The sequence below is a fragment of the Eublepharis macularius genome, chromosome 12, assembly GCF_028583425.1.
Source record: "Eublepharis macularius isolate TG4126 chromosome 12, MPM_Emac_v1.0, whole genome shotgun sequence".
In the NCBI taxonomy this organism is placed as follows: domain Eukaryota; kingdom Metazoa; phylum Chordata; class Lepidosauria; order Squamata; family Eublepharidae; genus Eublepharis; species Eublepharis macularius.
Window position 1 is genome coordinate 29,468,581 of NC_072801.1, and position 20,978 is coordinate 29,489,558.

The 20,978-nt window shown below is 44.5% G+C and overlaps 2 protein-coding genes across 3 annotated transcripts in view; one reads left to right on the forward strand and one right to left on the reverse strand.

Annotated features, from left to right (window-relative positions):
* Positions 1–9,857, forward strand: part of ZC3H7A (zinc finger CCCH-type containing 7A) — a 33,073-nt gene extending 23,216 nt beyond the window's left edge. For both annotated transcript variants that reach the window (XM_054992942.1, XM_054992941.1), the window contains exons 16-23: positions 286–467; positions 1,084–1,160; positions 2,356–2,489; positions 5,984–6,089; positions 6,770–6,878; positions 7,383–7,516; positions 7,860–8,023; positions 8,918–9,857. In XM_054992942.1, coding sequence (XP_054848917.1) covers positions 286–467; positions 1,084–1,160; positions 2,356–2,489; positions 5,984–6,089; positions 6,770–6,878; positions 7,383–7,516; positions 7,860–8,023; positions 8,918–9,107 — 1,096 coding nt within the window. In that variant the 3' untranslated portion in view covers positions 9,108–9,857. The remainder of the gene's footprint in view (positions 1–285; positions 468–1,083; positions 1,161–2,355; positions 2,490–5,983; positions 6,090–6,769; positions 6,879–7,382; positions 7,517–7,859; positions 8,024–8,917) is intronic.
* Positions 9,858–13,373: 3,516 nt separating this feature from the next.
* Positions 13,374–20,180, reverse strand: DNASE1 (deoxyribonuclease 1). Its single transcript, XM_054992943.1, has 10 exons — positions 20,140–20,180; positions 19,607–19,689; positions 17,979–18,135; positions 15,860–15,948; positions 15,573–15,656; positions 15,054–15,169; positions 14,753–14,865; positions 14,434–14,588; positions 13,955–14,051; positions 13,374–13,708 (listed from the first exon to the last, which is right to left on the reverse strand). Exons 3-10 carry the CDS (start codon positions 18,123–18,125, stop codon positions 13,655–13,657), a joined length of 855 nt encoding a protein of 284 aa, XP_054848918.1. The 5' UTR covers positions 18,126–18,135; positions 19,607–19,689; positions 20,140–20,180; the 3' UTR covers positions 13,374–13,654.
* Between the last annotated feature and the right edge of the window lie 798 nt (positions 20,181–20,978).

The following is a 20,978-nucleotide window of genomic DNA, read 5'->3' on the forward strand; positions in this document are numbered from 1 at the left end:
TTGTAGTTGGGGGAACAGTGTGGAAGTAACTGCTTTAGCTTCATGTGTAATCAGGATTCTGCTGTTTCATTTTTCTGCTTGTTAATATGGAACTTCTAAAGCCATTTTTAGCAGTGTGGTACATACATTTTAATAGTTTGACTTGCAGTCAGTGTTTTACAGTAGAAGGCACAAATGTGGATAGTACAAACTGTCTACTCAGCCTGAAATCCTAAATGAAGCACAGATTTTGAAGCAGCATTTCAAAGTCTCCTTTACTCATGTTTGACCTTTCTGAAAAACTAGGTGCCTTGTCCACATTTTGCGAGAAACTACAGTAAAGTACTCCAAGATACGACCTTTTCACATTCAGTGTCAGCTAGACCTGTGCAGGCATGAAGTTCGGTATGGTTGTTCACGAGACGATGAATGTTTCTATGCTCACAGTCTTGTAGAGCTCAAAGTGTGGATAATGCAGAATGAGACAGGTAGGTCTAGCACAAAGTGTACTAAAATGCCTCTACACATGTGCAGAGCGCATTTTTTTGATCATCTTTGGAACTGGGGAGAGGGCTTCTGGCTCAGATTCCCTGCAACAGCTAAACCCTTTGGAAAGTAGTTGATCTTGAATGATGCCATATGGGCAAGTTCAGTCTTCCCCTGAATTCTTAGCAGTCTTGCTTTAGAGATGTGTCCTTATCACATCTTTGTGATTTATGAGTGTTCCAGGACACAGGCTGCATCAAAGGAGTAATTTGCCCTGACAAAGTGTTGGAACTCTTGACACCAGGTCTCTTTGCAAAAGATATTAGCCCACTTTCAGATGCACTTGAAAGACTCTAACCCAAGATGCAGCCCTTACTGAGTACATTTTTTTAAAGGGATCAACTTCTTTGCAATATCTGTGAGCTGCTTGTACACATCCCCGTCTGTGAAAGAATTCTCTGTATAGTTTAGCAAGTTCATTATAAGGCATGTTTAAATGTTAGTCACCAATTTTGGACATTATTTCAAGAAATGAAAGTATTGCAGGGGCTCGGTAGCACTTACGTGAGGATTAGAAATATCACCGCTTTCCTAAGACTTGCGTCTCCCTCACCACAGGTATTTCTCATGAGGCTATTGTGCAAGAATCAAAAAAATATTGGCAGAATATGGAGTCTAACGCACTTGGCGCCCAGGTATTTTTCTTACCCAACAGTCTTCTGGAATTATGTGCTTTATGAGGCAGAGCTATGTTGACCCTAAGTGTGGTGCAGTGGTTAGAATGCCAGGCTCAGATCTGACTCTCCTCTGTGCCATGGAGGCTAGCTGGGTGACTTTGATCCAGTCTCTCGCACTCTCAGCCTAACCTACCTCACAGAGTGGTTGTGAGGATGAAATGGAGGAGAGGAGAACTGATACAGTAAGCTGCTGTGGTTCTCCATTAGGGAGAAAAGGCTGGGTATAAATGAAGTAAGTAAACAAAATTTCCTTGGACTCTGGAGCCCTTTTTTAAAAAGGAAAGTTAATGCTTCCCAAGAATATCTGAGGCTCTGGCTTTGACCTGCTGCCATCAAACATGGTACTTTTGCTGTGGAACCATTTTCTACTTCTGAAGTTTGAATAGAACAAAAATATATTGGCATTTCTGGAGTCCACATCAACTTACTCTCTGCTCCCCACCATACCTCTTGAACCACTAGGAGTCTTCAGGCTACCAGTGCTGCTGACTAGCTAAGGTGCCATATACAGTGCATTCCTAAGCAAAGTGGCACCCTTCTCAGTCTATTGACTTCATTGGACTTAGAAGGGGGTAGCCCTGCTTAGGATGGCTGTGATAACCTGTGAGGCAATTTTAGGGTCTTTTTGCACTGAAATAACAGGTGGGTTGTGGGTGAAAGGAGAAACGGGGTACAGCATTTGGAAGCGTGGCATTCTGACCCCAAATGTAGCTTCTGTTGTCACACCTTGGTGGAATGATAACTTTATTCTTTGCTAATCAGATAAACAGTGAGGTGTCTTAACTTGAACAGCTATGTTCCTGCTGTGTTTCTGGAAACATCCAACATGCCTCTTTGTTGCCATGTGGCATACGAACCTGCCAGGTGGGAGACAAACTCCTGTCATTGTACAGGGCAAGTGGTGCAGATGCTGGATCATTTCAAGTTAGAGAATGGAATTTACGCCAACGGCTAAAAAAGCCTTCAGATAAAAAGAGTTCAGCACTCTCAACTGGACATAAGTAAATTAGTTGAATTAGCCGTGTTAAACTAAACCAGCTGCCTGAAATTTCTTCTCACTGCTAGAAAAGTTGGGTCTCTTCTCTTAGATACTCTTGATGTGTGGAACAGGTTTGCGGACCTAAAATGTCTTCTCTCTCTTCTGACTTCCAAGATTATCAGCAACCAAGCGAAGCATGGCTCCCTTAATTTGAAAATGAAGTTTGTGTGTGCCCAGTGCTGGAGAAATGGGCAAGTTAGCGAGCCAGACAAGAACAAGAAATACTGTAGCGCGAAAGCAAGGCATCCGTAAGTAATGTGTTTCTAGTCTGTCTCCAAGATGGCTTTTGTGGGCACAATTAGATCACTCTCGGCTCTTTCAAAGTGCTGTGGACCACTAGGTTAGGAAGCTTGTGTGAAAGCTCCTGGCAAGATGAGAATTCTCCAGTCCAGCTGCTTATCCCAAATGTTTGAAAGTGGACCACACTGTGCTCTGAAAATACTGTACATTTGCAGTTCTGCTTTACCTTCTGGGCTAGTAGCTGCGGTGCAGAAAGAATAGGGATAGGTTCAGTTGTCACCCCTGTGTAACGCACCCTCGTTAATTTCAGGATTTCATTTTGGAGTCACTGAGGATTTGTTTCTCTGACGTGTGTTGGTGCTCTTAAGCTGCGTCAACCTTTGCAATATTTATACTCGATTCTCTGTTAAATGCTCCTTGATTGATTGATAATACAATAAAGCAGTACAGTGCATACACAGAACAATGTAATATAACTTGATTACACCAATTAAACAGGGAAATAGAAACCATGTGATACATTGCACCAACTGGATTTCACTACTAGAGGACACTGAATTAGACAGTATAATCAATCCAGTAAGCAGTGCTGTATGAAGGGGGAGGAAAGGAAGGCTGCCTAACAAACTTTCAGTTGCCTGCAAAATTATTACCTGTATAGAAGTTGCCCTCTTGCAGAATTATGGTTTACTTCAGTCCTCTGTGCAAATGTCCTCCTAAACAGTAGCACATGATGCATTCTGCAAAATGCTAGACATGTGGGAGTCCATCTTGCTTTGTCAGGCATGCCGTTGCACCAGGTGAAGGCCACAGCAAAGAAAGCTTGGGTATGGGACTGAGTGGCACCATCAGGAGACTTAGCTCAGATGTCTCAGTGAAACATGTTGAGACAGGCAGTCCTTTAGATAAGTGAGACTTAGCCATGAAGGGCCTGACCTTTAAATTGAACTTGGGAACTAATTGGAAACCAGTGGAGTGACTGCAAAATAGGGTTGCCTGCTGTCCTCGCTCCTGATGGTAATGGGCCATAGTATTTTGCTTGTGATTTGATGTGGTAGGCCACCGTTCAAAAAGTGTTTGGACTGTGTGGGCAACCGTCCTTCCAAAGATGGCTATGGTTGCTGTATGGGCCTTGGTGCAGGCAGTCACTAGGCAGGCATACTGGTTTACTTACCTCTGGGAGATCCTTTGGAGATTGCCAGTATCAGTCATGAGGGATCTGTCCTCGTTTCCTTAAGCTGCTACCAGATCTGCTTGGTGTTAGCATTTCTGCTGTCAACGCCTGACCTTTTGGGCCCTGTGTATTTGGCTCTGAAGCAGCTTTTGGTCCAGGAATCTAGACCTTCAGAACTGAAATCTTGAATGTGTTCACCTTCAGCACCAAAGAAAAAAAGGGATAAAACAGCTGAAGGTGTGTCTGCAGAGCAACCCAAGATTCTTCTGACAAAATCTTTGACTCGTGCGATGCAGCAGTTATCTCCTTGGTTACTGGAATCCAACCTTACAAACAGTCCTGGAAAAGATTTGATGCATAGTCCTGATATCAGGAATGCCCTCTGCAGACAGGGATCAATCCCTGGATGTACGGGTAGCAGGTTCCTTCTCTAAAGATCATCTGGAGGACACTTTCTGGGAGGCGCATGTAGTGTATCTGCTTCTCCAAGACTGGGCTTGATCTTGTTCACATGTTTTGATACCAGAGGCAGGATGCATAACCATGGGACCACTGCTTCCCACTCTCCCTGTGAGTGATGCACCTTGTGACTGAGAGTGGTTCTGGGGCATGAGCCCCCAACCAGACCTTGATCCGTCACCAGTGCCTAGACCATGCACATCACGGAGCCTCTGTCTGGAACTGGCAGCTGCTGTTCGGAGACACAAGCATCTTTGAAATCCAATAGCTCATTCCTCTCAGTGAAACTCTGTGTTCTGGGTTTAATGCTTGCTTCAAAGAAGCCACCTGTGGCTCCGTTCCCTTTGGACTGGTGATGAATTGGCTCCCAGCTGTTGTTGGGTAAAACAACATCCTCCTTTTCCAAAGGGGAGGGGGAAGCCGCCTCTTCTTTGGACTCAGAATGAAGTGCTAGATTCTTCCCCAGGGCTCTTGGTGATAGGTTCTGAAGTCCTCATCTGCTGCTAAAGACCTCAGACCATGTGCTGAGTAGCTGGTTCATGTGGCCACTTCTTCTGGCCTTTTCTTCCTAGTAACAACAGTGAATGGCTTACAGCATTTCCCCCCTCCTCTATGTTATCTTCAGAACAAACCCTCTGTGAGATAAATTAAGTTGACAGAGGCCTGAGGTCAGCCAGCAAGCTTCTGTGATAAGTCTCTGGGTCTCCGGTGACAGTGGGGATTTGAACCTGGGTCTCCTAGTTTTGCTTGTCCTTGGAATGCTCCCCCCCCCCCCCGCCCCTTGAGGTTTACCTGGTTCCCATCTTACTCTCTGTTAGGTGACAGACCAAAACATTTCTTCTTCTCCAGGCTTCTGACTATGAGGTTCTATCTTTTTCAGCCGTCTTGTGGTCCACTACTATCCTGTGATCTGTTTTATCAACCTCATTTTAGACTGCTTTGTGTTGAGTGCTTCTGTACTCTGTCCTGCTTTTATGGGTAATATTTTAATTAATATTGACTTGGTTGATTTTGTTTTTCTTATTGATATCATTTGGTTTTTTTTAATTGCTTTTACTGTTTTATCTGTGAGCTTCCTTGAGCAGGTCTGGAAATGCAGCATACAAATGTTCTAAATATATAAATAACCACTATGCCATGCTGACTGTTGGATAGGGGCCAAAAAGTATCCTCTGTGTGGCACTCAAAGGGTCACAGTGGTTAATCAGACTCTGTTAGGAGCTTGCATGCAAGCCTCTTCGGGCTTCGGTTATAAACTATTTGCTATGGGCAGCAGCTGTGCCTGCATTTTTAGTGGAGGCATGCCTCTCCTAGAACTGTGCAGAGCAGCTGCCGTGGTTTCAGCCCTCCTTTTTCATGGAGCTTGATGCCTTCAACACGGGGGCTTGAACAGAGGGCTTTTGGAAGATCCATTCCTTGTACTCTTCCCCTCCACCCAGGCTCCTCCTGTTCCCATCTCCAGGTAAAGCTGACGTGTTCATCCCTTGCTTATAGTGTTGCTTGCACAGAGACCACAATGAAGAATAACTTGCTTACCTGGAAATGGCAGTTCTTTATGCGGTTGCCTCAGCAGGTCCCCCCGCCCCCACAACCACACCTGCAACAGGTGTACTGAAACAGATGTGTTTTTGTTGGGAAGAACACCTCTTTTTTCCTGTGCATTTAAAATAAGTTAAGCAAAAGTGACATGGTGTTAGTCCCTGAGGGCTGGCTGGTCTGTGCCATGACCATTCCTGCCTCCTAGGTTGGACCCTCACAGAATAGATGTTAGAGGAGCGACTTTGGGTTTCTTTTGGTTTGAGCTTCCTTCTGATCCAGCTGTGCCATGCAGCTTCAACAATGTTATGTCTTTGCCTTTGGCTCCATCAGGTGGACCAAAGATCGCCGGGTGGTGCTAGTGATGTCAAATGAGCGCAAGAAGTGGATGACGATTCGCCCCCTTCCCACAAAGAAGCAAGTGCCTTTGCAGTTTGATGTAAGCATGTCTCTAAACTCAGGGAGGCTTCTTTGGGCAGGAGGGTCTTTTGGTCAGGTGGTGGTGCTCCTTCTCAGGGACAGAGAACATATGAAGTGAAATTTGTTACTTATCCACCATCAACTATAATATTTATGAAGAGTTTTAAAAATCGGCTGCTGGAGTGCAGATTGGAAGGTATGCTGATTGTTTACCTTGGTGGGGGAGTATTTATTTTATTTTAGAAAATGTATATTTTCCTTTTTCACCATAAAGCCCTCAAGGCAGTTTCCAGTATTAAATGTAAAATTAACACACACACACACCCCTCCCAAATCATTCAATATTTTAAAATTAGTGAAATCATACAGCAGATAATACTGTCAGGAATTATTACAATTGCATGCTTCCTTTTGTCCGGAGAGCTCTGGATGATATAAGTGGGGGACAGCTAGGGGGTTGTCACTTTATCCTCACAACAAACTTGTGAAGTGGGGTGAGGCTGAGACTATGAGATTGGCCTCAGGTGACCGGGGATAAATGGCTGAAAAAAAATTAGCACATTTCCATTACATCTCACTGTGCCCAGTATCTTCTCTTGCAAGTCGTTTTATGTTGATGGGAGAGGGGCAAGCCTTCAGATTTCTTTTTCAGAATGCAGTTTTTTGTCTGATCTGTTTGCATTTTTCTTTCTGGTCTAGCTGTGCAATCATATTGCATCGGGCAAGAAATGTCAGTATGTCGGGAACTGCTCCTTTGCTCACAGTCCCGAAGAAAGAGAAATGTGGACCTATATGAAGGAAACTGGTAGTAAGTAAAGAATGTCTTAAGGTGCTTGCAAATACATTGCAAACCTGCGGGAAAGCTGCCAGCTGAGGATGGCTCTGTGCCATGTCTAGAAAATAAAAGATCACTGTATGGTACTACTGCAGTAATACCATGACTCACAATATTCCTAAGAAACTTCTGTTGGCAATTTTTCCTCTGTTTTGATATTAAGGAGAGTTTAAAGTTAATTCTCTATGAAAGGAACAGAGATAGTGGTCCCTGGCCCCTTCCATTCTTGGATGTCTATGCCATGCGTTCTCCATTCCTTGCTTGTGCAGGTATGGCTTAGATAAATTGTTAAGTCTTCCTAAGGCCCAGGGTTTCTGCGGTCCGGCTACGAAATAAAAGAATTGCTTTTGAACAGGTGTTAGCTTGCCAGCAGTTCTGTTGGATTTAGTAAAGTTGTCGACTTTGTTCCTTTGTGATATCGTAGTACTTACTTCTGACTCGATTGCTGCCAACTTATTTAGCCTCTGTTCTTATTAGTTCAAGATATGGAGCAGCTGTATGAAATGTGGCTAAAGAGCCAAAAGCCAGAAAAGGGGGAGGATCTGACTGCTCAAGCAAACAAGGAAAATGGGAAGCAAATTCACATGCCAACTGATTATGCTGAAGTTACGGTAAGTCCTGGAGAGCCAGCAAGCCCAGGCCATGCTGTTGTTTTGGTTTCAGAAAAATTGCAAACACACTGGGCACAAATCCTGTGACATGTGTATTGAGAGATCCGTCCGTACCTATCTACATTGTCTTTTGCCCCCACTGTGTTTTTTCTTTGCCAGTGGAGAGCACACTCTTCATGCTTATGAAGTGGGCTTTATCCACCATAATCCATGCTGTGCCAAGGTACCCCAAACTTGCTTAAGGGAAAGCTGAATTTGTAACACATCCATTGTTCTAGCTAATGGGACTTGCATGAGTTACTGCCCTTCTGCAGTTGTTATTCCCAGTGTTTTGTAAACCCAGGTGGATTTCCACTGCTGGATGTGTGGGAAGAACTGTAACAGCGAGAAACAGTGGCAGGGCCACATCTCCTCCGAAAAGCATAAGGAGAAAGTATTCCATACAGAGGATGACCAAAACTGCTGGCAACATCGCTTTCCTACAGGCTATTTCAGTCTTTGTGATAGGTGAGTGTCTTTGGCTCCTCGGGATTAGATTGCCTGCTGTCAGGGTTGCTGTAGATGTTCAGCATCCAGTTTTTAGTCCAATAGGTATACAACTGTATTAGCCCGTTCACCCACACTCTAGACTTTTTCTTTGAGACTGAGCATCTGCTGTGTGGAAAGATCTCATTTCTCATAAATACAGGCAGTTTTAGTGGGGGAAACTGCAGTTGGAGTGTGTTTGACTTGAGTGCTGTGAACATTTATGGGATGCTTGAGTGGCGAATGGTGATTGATACACACTTCTCTAATCTGGGGATCTTTTTTTAATCCAAGCACTTCCCTGTGGCTACATCTGAGTATACAACAAGTTATCTGTTTTGGGTTTTTTTTCAAAATAAAGGCTAGAACCAGCAAGGATGCTCCCTTTCCCAGACAGTTTGCCAACATTTTACTTTGTTTTAATAGCTTTTTAAAAAAATCTTAGGCTGTTTAATTCTCTCTGGTCCTATATTATTTAGCTAATTTGTACACTGCTCTTCAGCCTGTGTGGGGCCACAAAGACCAGTCATGACAACTTTAAAACAAGTTAAAGCCATTTAAAATGCTGCAACAAATCTCAACCCAGATCTCTGAAAAGGGGCAAATTGGACTTCTCGCCTTCCCACTCCCTGATCTATTAGGTGAAAAATGGCTAAGCCTAGTTATGAGATCTCAGTAGAGGTTGCATGCTCTTTTGCCTCCAATAAACTGGTGAGTGGAGAACAGAGGTTTCATGCATCCCACTAAATCTTGAGATTCCGAGAGTTTTGGCCTACAACCCCCCACCATGACACAAACGCATGCACTTCGTCAGTCTCATTATACATTTGCAAGATGTGTGACTTATTTTATTCTTTGTTCCTTTTTGAAAAACAGCTATATGTCTGGCACTTGTGTGGAGGGAAACAATTGTAAATTTGCCCATGGGCCTGCAGAGCTCTGTGAATGGGAAGAGCGGAGGCACGTTCTAAGAATGAAGCTCAGCAAAGCCAGAAAAGACCACTTGATTGCTCCGAATGATAATGACTTTGGAAAATATAGTTTTTTGTTTAAAGATTTAAACTAACACTATAACGATGCATTTGCGTTACCAGATGGAAGCATAAATCAGAATTTGACAATAATCAAAAGCATGAGACAGAAGCTGCAGATTTTCTGCTTTTCTTGGCCTGTATTGTCCCTCCTGAAGAACAAAATGTAGTAGATGTGTAGGGGGAAGTCAGTGGGTCTCTGTCTGTGCTCTCATGAAACAGGATGGTGAACTAACAATAAAGCAAAGTCTGAAGTCTTACGTGCTTATTCACCTTCTGTTGGGTGGAAGAAAGTTGGAAAATCCCAGGAGGGTGGAGTTGTCAGGGCTAGAAAGCTCCCAGTGTTGGGCCTTCAACTGAAAAACCTTTAAGGTAAGCTTATAAACAAATACCAGATGTCTGGGGCTCAAAAGAAAATGATGGATAAAAATTCTTCAGATGTTTTAACGGAGAGGATTTGTTTAAAACAAGTTTGCTATTTATCTCTATGTAGGTTGCTTAATAAAAAAAGGATTTTCTTATTAAAGATTTTAAGCAAAATAACCATTTAATGACAATATATGTTGAATGGGGTATTTTTCTCTATTTGTATGTTTCCATATAATTTACTGAAAAGGATCTTGGAAGAAAGACATGTATTACTTTTTTGAAAATCAAGTAGTTAAAATTCTGTTTCTTGGTCTTTGCTGTTTAAATGATGATTTTGAAAGATTCCACTTGTATGTCAGTATTGTGTATTGTACGGACCAATATTGCCTGTAATAAAAAATAACTTTACATAAAACCTTTTCCTACAAATACGGCTTCAGAGTTCTCCAGGATTCCAAATGCTTGCGCTCGTCTTGGAGTCCACACGCTCTTCTAGGGAGCCAGAGGCCTGATTAGTGTTGTCCTCACACCCACCACCCTGTGGGGTAAGTTAGGCTAAGCTTGTGTGACTCTGGTCCAAAGTTGCCCAACGATGCTCCATGGCAGAGTGGGGATTTTGAACCCGAGTCTCCTAGACTGTTGTCTGACACTCTGACCACTCTATCTCGCTGGCTCCCGGCGACTTCCCTTTAGGGTAGCTCACCAGCAGTCAGCTTTTTTAGAACCTGTGCCAATTGTGCCTGAGTAGATGTATGAGTCAAAAGAATGGAATGCAGGATTTGTAACTTCGAGGGGAGGCTTATTAGCAACAGAGTCGGATACCCAGTTCACTCAGTAGAAACAACCTCTAGTGCAGCTGCCCCCTTCTCTTCCACTGTAGATGTAATGAAGACTAGAAACTGGCACACAAATGTATTTGACCAGTGATGTTGCAGGGCTTGGTGACATTCTTTCCCCCACACCTTTTTTTCCTGTGCATTTAAAATGAGTTAAGCAAAAGCTGGACTTGTGCTGTTAATGTGTGGGGGAGTGAAAATAGGTTAAGACTTGTACACTTAAAAATTTCCCTTCTGCAGCAACAAATGCTAATATCCAAGACACACACACAGTCTCATGTTAGGTGAACAGATGTAGAGTTAACTTGGTCTTTTATGCAGTAAAAACCAGGTCTGAGACAGACAAAACTTACTAGCCTGCAGCAGTTTGTGTGCATTCATTATTCCTGTCAGTCAAGGCCAAGTGAAAGGGAGGCTTCCCAGGCTGAAAATGAAATCCTGTTTCTCATGGCTGAGATACCTTGAGGTTGAAAGCCCACGAGCAGGATGTGATAGTTCTCCCCTGCTGCTTACCTGCCACCAGTGGGCATTCTGAGATATGGGGGTTCCATTCTTGGTTATCAAGATTACTAGTACTGCCTGGCCTATCAACACAAGAATGCTGCTCAGTCAGACCACACTGGGCCTTTCAAGGACCCTGTTGTCCACTGTGGCTAGCCACATTCCCTGGAAGGCCACAAGCAGGGCCCAGAGGTCGAAAGCTTCACCTCGCCTTAGTAGGGAAGGGTCTGTCTAGGAGATCAGGAAGGCTCCTGCTCTCCTGGCATTGTGCAAACTATGCAGAACTATTGTTGTAACAAAAGTAATAGCGTTCTATTGTAATAAAATTGATTCAGGAAGAATGATTTAATAAATGAAAAGGGACTGGACTATATTACCATGTCTAGTCTGTACTCTCTGTTGCTGTATGTATTAACCTACTATTTAATTTTGCATGATTTAACATGTCATGGTAATACTTAATGCTGGGTTTCAATTCCTGCCATCCCAGTCCAGTTATGTTGTTCACTGGATGTCCTACTGATCCTGTTGATTGCATTGACTAATACCATGTAATCAACCTTGAGTCTCGGTGAGAAAGGTGGGTTATAAGCAGGGTTGCCAGTTGGCTTCGACTGAAATACTGGACACACTTGATAAAAATGTGTTGACCTACACACATACATATACACACACATACTCGACTAAAAATAAAAAAAACTCATAGAAGTAAATAAAATGCCATTAAGCATCTATTAATAACTTTCTTTGTATATAAATCAAATGTTGATGTTATTAAAGGGGCAAGATGTTTTCCTCTAGGCAGTCGGCAACCCTAACCAGGATCTAACCAGTCCAGATCTCGTGTTGCTTTACCACAGACACACCCACATACCCATACAGGGATTTGGGGGTTTAAATGTAGAAATTCAACAGAAAATGCTGATAATAGGTTAAGTTTTCTTTATACTGCTATTTTATATTTCCTGAAAAGCAAAATCAGTTACTGATCATATGTTCTCCAGAGGGCAAGTACTAAAATGTAACATTTAAGTATTGCACATGTTTTGCCATAGCTGCTGGTTCAAGTCAGGTTCTCTCAAACTCTTGCCTCTGCCACCAGCTTTCTTCAGCCTTCAGGGGGGCATAACATGGCAGCCACAAGGAAAGGACTAAGTTGGAGCTCTTCTCCCTGCTACTAGTCTTCCATGTGCAGAAGGGTTTGTTTGTTTTATTGTATTTATGTACTTCATTTATATGCCACATTTCGCTCCAACGGGGACTCAAAGCAGCTTACATCATTCTCTACCCCTCCATTTTATCTTCACAACATCCCTGTGAAGAAGGTTAAATTGAGAGCATGTGGCTGGCCCAAGGTCACCCAGTGAGCTTCCATGGCAGAGTGGGCATTTGAATCTGGGTCTCCTAGTCCTATACTCTTAACCACTACACCACACTTGTGGCTCTATATTTGTTGTTGTTTTTTAATCTGAGTGTTCTGTTTCAAATCTGAACATGGTACAGTCCAGAACCAGTTTTACTATATCGGTGAGAACTAGGCCAGAGTGTCCTGTGGCATCTTTAAGCCTAACCTTTCAGTAGCTTTGAATACATTTTTAAAAATTGAATGTTTCTGACATGATTATATTTAAGAATATAAGAAGAGCCCTTACGTATCAAACCAATGGTCCATCTAGTCCAACAATCCTGTCTTACGTAGTAGCCAACCCGTTGATTCGGAGGGCAACCCCACAGGTCAAAGAAGCTGAGGCCTTCCCCTGATGTTTCCTCTAGGCATTCAGAGGTTTACTGCCTCTGAATGTGGAGCTACTAGCTGTTGATAGATCTCTCCTCTAGGGATTTGTCTGAACCCCTTTAAAGCTGCCTATGCCTGTGGGCATCCCTGCATTCTCCTGCAGTGAATTCCACGTTTTAATCACTCATTGAGTAAAGATTTCCTTTCTTTTGTCCTAAATTTACTGCTGATCAGTTTAATAGGATGCCCTTGAGTTCTAGTATTTCGAGAGAAGGAGAAAAAGTTCACTCTGCATCATTTTATAAACCTCTTACCATGGTCCCTCTTAGTTGTCTCTCTCTTTTGTCCAAATAATATACTTTATTTTGTTTACAATTTTTTTTCTTTTTTCAATATTTCCTTTTCCTTCCTCTCAGTTGGCAACAAACATACGCTAAGAAAGCATAAGAGTGCAGCAATTTGCTGTCACCCCTTCCCCAATCTTGGGTACATTCACAAATTTGTATGTGCTTTTAAATTTAACATAAAGATGGCTATGGGAAAACAGCTAAAACGTTACAAAGAGGGACACAGAAGAAACAAGACCCCTCCCCCCACACACACATACATGAGATGTCTATGTGTGACATAAATAATAACGGTACTTTAAAAGCTAATTCTTTATACTTTGTGTGGTGATTTAGGCTTTAAACAGCTTGGCCACCAGTACAGCTGATGCCTAGTTACTGTTAACTCCCTGCTATTTCCCTCTGCCACATGCCGTGAGAGGGCTTCCTTTTGGGTTTTTAAAATAATCAGTAATTGTTGCACTATCTATTGCACAAGCTGAATTTTTAAAGCACTCCATGACTAAGCAAGAATTGAGACCAGCCCTCAGGTATTTATTTGAAACCTATCCGCAACATGAGACAGACAAGAACAGGAAAAATAATTGAATAGAATTAATCATATGTTGCAAAGAGCCTGCAAGAGACGATGCCGACTGCTTCAGAAATTGGTTCACTTCACACGAGGCCTACGTTTCACCCAGCTTAGAACCTGGCCTTTGAACACACTGAAGGGAGATGGGGCTGTATCCAGCACCCCTGTGGGGCATGTCTGCAGTCTCTAGGTTACTGGCTGTGTGGGTAAAGGAAGGCATCTAGAGGGTCTTCAGTATCACTTCCACAGGAAAATGGTCACTGACAGCCAAGGCCTAAAAAGAAGAGGAGGAAGGATTGAGTTAAGCAGCAGACAGGCTGAATCTGGAAGACAAGATTTTAAAGAGCTAATGTCTCAGAATGCACCAAGGACAATATTCATGTCTGCAAGGGGGAAAGTGTGCCCATGGGTTTGTTGGGCCAGGCCGAGCCCTCGGCCCCAACCTGGCAGCCCCAAGAACAGCATCCTTAAATGCCAGGGCTTTGGTGACCCACAAGAAGTGCCTCAAAGAGCTGCTCACATCCTTGTAGGTCAGGCCGAAGGTCTTCTGAAAGTTGTTCACTCGGGCTGTTCCAGGCACAGTGCTGCCCCTCAGCTTTGGGCCTGCCACCACAATCCTACAATATACCATGGAGAAAGAGAGGAGTGAAAGTCCAGAAGGAATGAGAAAGTTCCAGAAGCTCTGGGGGATCAGGGAGCAATCTGAAATATTTGGGAGAGGGCCTGTGGGTAGCTGGAGGGTCAGGTGAGTTCCATCAAGACTGCCTCCAGGAAAGGAAGGAGGGCAGGCTACGGCATGCCTGGCTGCACAGCACCACGGTTCTCAGAATGGAGTCAGTGACAGTAGCAGTGGGCCTCACTTTTCACAGCCCAGGGAGTTTCCAGCACAAAAGGGGCAATTCACTCCCCCCAACTCCAGCTCCACTGTTGCCTCACCAAAGGAGGCAACTATGCTGGGAGGTGCTGCACAGACTTTTGGGGGCCCAGTGCTCTGCTCACCTGTCATAAGCACAATCTGTGTTTGTCACAGTGGTGTCTGCGGTGTCTGGAATGAGCCACTGGAATTCAGCACTGGTGCGCAAGCGGATATTGGGCCAGTCTTCAGAGCGGACAAAGGAACAGTCAGCATTGAAGTCTCCCAGGAAGAGCATATCCTGCCAAGAAACGAGGTTTTGAACTGCCAGTGGACTTCCAAACTGCCCAGCATTCAGGCTGCTTGCCAGGCACATGGAGGGTGGGGGATTCCTCTGTTCCTCTGAATGCACAGGGAATCAGGGCAGGGAGCGGCAGAGCTGCAGCAGGTACTGGAGCAGCTTACATGGGTGCCCCACTTGCTTATCACATCCAGGTAGACATCGTAAAGGGCATTGATCTCTGCCACGGCTTCCGAGGGAGCAGCATGCAAGGGCACCAGAACCAGCTCCTTCACTTCTGTGACAAAGAAGCAATGTTTGGCTATCCAACAGCTCACTGAGTGAGTGCCCCCCCCCTTCCTGAAGGCATCCAGGCAGATGGCCTCTGCTGTTATGCCCTCCACCCGCCCAGGATGCTCCATCAGCCAGGGCAGGTAGTTCCCAGGTACCTTAGGAGGTCCAGAGGTGTTGGCGGGGGCTCCTTACCAGTATAAGGGACAGCAAACTTCACAATGAAAGGCTCCCTGCTGAAGGAGTCATTGCCACATGGTTCACACCCGTCATCATATGCATAACTGCTTATAACTGAGACCTGGTCCTCCCTGTAGCAAGAAAAGCAGCAGCAGCTGTGTGCCACCTCTTGGGCTCTTGTGCCACAAGCCAGAAGAATGGCACGATAGGGAGAAGGGTTGGAGGGAAGGATGGGGGGTGCCAGAGAGAGGCCCATGGCACAGGGCAGTAAAGAATGGCAGAGAGGCTGGAGAAATGCCTCCACCAGGGGCATCCTAAGGACAGGAGAGGGAGGGGCTCTCCTCTGGATGGGTAGGCTAGAGAAAAGGCCAGGGAAGTAGTGAGGGGCTGAGAAACCAGATCAGGAATGTGTGTGTGCTCTGCATGTGCCACGTTTCAGGGGCAAAGGTGTCCATTATGCTCATGGAAAGAGCCTGCCGTGGGGAGGTGCCCCCCCACATACAGTCAGGATCTTTCTTCTGCCCCCATGCTCACCTGTAAATGAAGAGATACTGCTCCTTGTAGGTGCTGCGCCCCAAGGGCGGGCTGACCACATAGCCGTACCGCTCTGCTGATGCTCTAGGGAGGAAGGAGCCATCAGTAATGCAGTGAAAGGCACTGATTTTAAACACAAAGGAATGAAGGAGAAAATGATCTGTCTGGGACCATGTTCCCTCGGAGCAAAACCCCGCCTCTTCCTGGAGAAAGAGGGTCTTGTGGTGGCATGCCTTTGGTACAGGCATTTGTTTACCCCAAAATTCACTCCATTGCCAGCCACACACCGGTTGAGTAGGCTCATCAACTTCTTGACTGCGCTCAGATCAGCGTCTCGAACCTCCTGGACCAGGGTGAGGTCATACGTGGACAAAATCTGGAAGGATATCAAGCAGAGAGACCCTCACAAGCTTTGAGCACCAAACTCAGATGAAGAAGAATTGCGGACAAGAAGGCTGAGCCTCGTCGCACCTTAAGGCAGATTGGGCCAGAAGCCCACTTCCTGGGATATATGAAGTGAATCCTTAGTTAGCAGATAGAGATATACGCACAGACATAAAGGGAGGGATTGTGAGCAGGGGAGCTAAAATTAAAGTGCAGTGGCCGGTGTGGTGCAGTGGCTAAAGCATTTGACTAGAATCTGAGAGTTTCAGTTCAAAGCCTCCCTCTGCCTCTAAGCTCAGTGGCTGACTCAGGCCAGGCATTCTTTTTTTTCTGTTCAACGTACCTCCGTGTGTTGTTGTAAGGATAAAACAGGCAAGGGAGAAACCCATATGCTTTTCCTTGGAGAAAGGACACAATAAAATTGCACTAGGTCGAAACAAGTAAGGCCATGAAATGCGGTGTGTAATATTTCCATGTGAAACTCTTTTAAGTACACAAGGCAAATGCTATGGAGAAAGGAGGTTTCTTAACAAGGAAAACAAATACCGTTTGTAACCATTTCAGAATATAGGCCATGGTTATCTGTATTTTGTGCATGTGTAGGAATTTTGCAGAGGGATAGCCAGGAGGGTTTCAATATATTTTCAGTTGGTGAAGCAAGTAAATGATCCTAAGAGGAGGCTGAAAGGTATCTAAAAAGGAGCTTTCAAGCTCAGAATAGATTTTCAATGAGAAGGGATGCTTTAGGGGGGCGTTCCTTAAGTCCTGAATTCCAGAACCAATCAGGATAAGGCTTGACCAAGTATCAGCAATTGATTGGACGGAACTTTCCTGGGAGGGTACAGAAGGTGGAGCTGAGAGCAGCAGAGAAAGGTGGAAAGCACTCAGGAGGCAGAAGATCTTCAGGAGGAAGAAATGAAAAAAGCAGCCAGCCCCCAATCCCTTGCAAGCGCTGGATGGGTGAAGGGGCTGAAGACAAGGAGGATTCGCCGTCGAGGAAAAGGCAGACGAATGAGCACAAGAGAGGCCAGGAAAAGACCCAAAGATCTGACGGTGGCAAGAGCAGTATTTGCATCAGACTGGAAGGCATGAAGATGTTCAGATCGGATGGAATGGAAGAATAAGCTAGCTATATGGATATGCATCAATGGCCGAATTAACATCTTATATGCACAACAGGCCAATTTCAGAATTTCAAGAAAAATGGGAAATATTATTTGATTATATAGTTGAAAATTAAGAATAATTAAGAACAATTATGAGATATGACGATAGAGAAGTGAAAAATTAACAACACAAGTAAGCACGTTTTATATAGATATATGATTCAATTGATGACAACGTGATTTAAATGATAGTAGTTTATTTTTTCTTCTTCTGTGATCTGGTAGATGATGTTTAGCTTTGTGTGATTTAGCTGATATCGATGACTGCAGTAGTGGATGATTGTAGAGGTATGATTTAGATGATTGTGTGATTGTAGCCTTATGTTTTATGCATCTGAGTTTATTAATGGAAATAAAAATTCTTAAAATCAAAAAAAGGCCCAAAGATCGGTGGCTGTGTGTGCCCAAAGAGAATGGAAGAATGCCTCAACAGGACCAGAGGGAAGACTGTGAAGAATCTGCAGGAGTCTGCTAGGCGAGTCAGGATATTATCTCACCCTGCCTCACTTGGGTGGAGGAGCCCTGAGAATGCTACAACCTCATGAGGGACACAGTGGCATATACCTTTGATCAGCAATTGTTTAACTTTTTAAAGTTCAGCCTAAGACTTTTAAGTTTTTATTTCCAGACGACCTGACCGACAATCCAGTGCAGTCTTATCAGGTCATCCCAAGTACAACGGCCACTCTTATCTTGTATAATTTGAACTTTTATGCAGAGGTGCCACACATTTCTACCTCTTGCCTTTTCGTCACTTTTTAACCAGCAGGGCACATTTGTCCTGAAGGCACTTTGAGCCCCTCAATGAATCAGCTCCTTTTCCCAGAAAAGACGCTCCCTGGCCAGTTCAACTCACTTGGACAATGATGTCATTGATGGTCTCATTAGACATTTTGCTGTCTCCAAAGGTCTTGATGTTGAAAGCGCTCAGGCGCAAGGAGAGGGCAGAGTCTGGCAGCAGCTGAGCCGCACAGAGAAAAGCCAGCAGTAGTGCGGGCTTCATGGCCGTGGTCCTGCAGGGAGAGGTGGAATTAGGCTGTTCCCCCACCCCCATCCCAGAAAAAAATAGGGGAGTTTCCTTGGAATAAAAAGTTCAGCACTGCACCACTTTCCTTAGGGACTATGCACTGATTTATTTAACTTCACTGATTAGTCACCTCACATCAAGGTAGATAACAATATTAAACATTATAATAAAGACCAGCTTAGTACATACAATAAACAATGCACTGAAACTGTAGCACACAGTTGGAGAATAAGGACACAAAGACATGCATACAAAGAACAATGCAGTACTGTGGGAAGAATGGAGACAAAAAGTCTTTTTCCCCCCAGCAAGACTGAGTCTAGTAGCATCTTAAAGACCAACAAGATTTTCAAGATATAAGCTTTGGAGAGTCAATCTCCCCAACAAAAATATCTGAAAAAGGGAGCTTTGACTCTTGAAACCATCTATCCTGATAATCTTATTGGTCCATAAGGTGCTATTGGACTTGAATCTTGCCATTCTACTTCAGGCTAACATGGTTCCCACTTGAAACTAATATTTTTCAGAGGATTAAAACCACAACCCTATCTTTAAAAATAAAAACGGCATCTTGAACATTTCTGTTTTACACCTGCAAATTGATAGGAACACCGGTGCCTTCCTGACATTTGCAGGGGCCATTTCTCAGGTGGGGGGCAGAGAATGCACCTGTAGGGGCAGCATTTGATCTTACCCATTTGCAGGGTGGGCTCTGCAGAAGATTTCATTCAGATGAGCAAATTGAGAGAGGCTGTCCTGGAGGCATGTGGGGCCTAGACCACAAAGGGCTTTGAGAGTAAGAACCAACACCTTGAACTGAATCCTGAAATTTATAGGTAACCAATTGCAGAATATGGAGTATTCCTACTCTGCCTAGCTCTTGATAGTAAATGATTGGTGGCATTCTGCGCCAGCTGCAATTTCCATTTGGGCATTGCGGGAGGACCCATGTAGAGTGCGTTACAAGTAGTCTAGCCGTGAGGTAGCCATGGCAAGGATTCACATGGCCAGGTCAGCCGGTTCAAGATAGGAAGGCAAGGACAAATCCTTGAGTGTTTTGGAAATGCATGGCTCTGCATTTTGATCCCTTTGTTAGCACTTAACTATTCAAGAAGTTCAGACTCAAGTTCACACTAGTGAAGAAGGCATATCCTGGGTAGCTGAACGGCTCCTATTGGCAGGTGAGTTGTGATATCAGAAGACAGACCCAGGAGAAAAAAGAGCTCAACTGATTAAGCAGGTACAGATGCCGAGGAGGGAGTGCCTTTCTGTCTCCCTGGAGCCTTCTGCTCCCGTGTCCCAGGCATGTCCTGACCTCTGATCTCCTTTCCCTCTGGTTTTATCGCAGCCCAGCCCTCAGATATCCCGGGGTCTGATGCCTCGGTCTGATATCCAGCTCTGCACTCTGCACACTCCCCCCTCCAAGGTGAAAGCCCTTCTTCACCAGCCAGCCTTACCTGCGCGCAGGGGAAGACGCAGCAGCAGATGACTTCTTTGGCAGGGATTTTCTTGCAGGCCTACCTCTTTAAAGGTCACCTTTCTGTAATGAAAGACACGATTGTATCTGGGGTGTGCCGGGGTGGGGAGGGTAAGGAAAAGGTTCATGATCGTTCCGTTCCTTCCTTCTGGGTCACCCATCCCCACCATTCCCTGGGCTAGGGTCATTCCTGGGCTAGGGTCATTCCTGGCAGCATGCCCAGTCAAGTTCATAGAAATCCTTCCTTCCTCATGCCCAGCATACAAACTGGCAGGAATTCCTGCTCAAGATTTGGATGGACCGCACAAGTAAATGGGGAGATGAGAAGCTACTGAAGCCCTAACTTCTGTTGGCCTTGCCTAGGCAGGATCTACAGGTGGTAAGGCTGAAACTACACAGCAAAGAGCCATGTTGTCCCCCAACTTTCTAGACTGCGGCAGCAGAAAAAGAGAAGATGGCCATCCTGGGCAAATGAAATCTGCAGCTCTTTGGAGGGATTTCACTGCTTTTTACCTTTCTTGCTCCTGCTCCTGTGAAGAAAGTCCATCTGCGCAACTTGCTTAAAACGTTTCATAGCCTGGAGCTGACCTTGCCAGGTGTTCAGTTATTTGTACAGGTGAATGGGTTCCCTATGGGACTCTTCTGGGATTTTGATGGCTTTTTAAAAAGTCCTTCCTGTCAGAGGAGATAAGAGTGACCCTGAAGTTTCCTTTTTAAAAATTGTTTTTATTTAATACACAGAAAAACATATCCAACAGAAAGTTTTAATGATAATTCCGCGAGACAAGCATGCTGTAATGTTAACTCACAATTTAGTGGGACAAGTAGAGTGTAAATAATCACTTCCTGCAAGTATTTTATGTAAACCAAAATTAGTTATCCATCTGATTCATAATTTGCCTCCAAACATCAATATGTTTCAATCTGCAACTTCGCAGTTTCCAATCATATGTTTCTAGCTTTCTAGCATCTCATCTAACCCCAGAAATAGAAACATATTGTACTATAAACTATAGATTTTTGTATATGTTCCAGGGGATAGCTGGAACCAGACCTCTCCCCCCTCACCCCCTGCTACACTGTGTGTGCTGCCTTCACTATTTTGCTTCTTCTTGGCTTGTCCAATTACTAGAAGAGCTGAAGAAGGAAGTAGCAAGCAGACATACAATGGACATACCAGCCTTGCCAAAGAATGTCCAATCTGCTTTTTCACCGTAGATGTACCCGGAAAAAACTCTGATGTTTGCAATGTGTGAAGGAAAGCTCTGGGGCTACTGATGAGCCACAGCCAGTTCCTGCAAGGGTGTGTGTGTGTCTTCAGAGTGGTGGTGGGGTTGCAGAGCCCCAAAAAC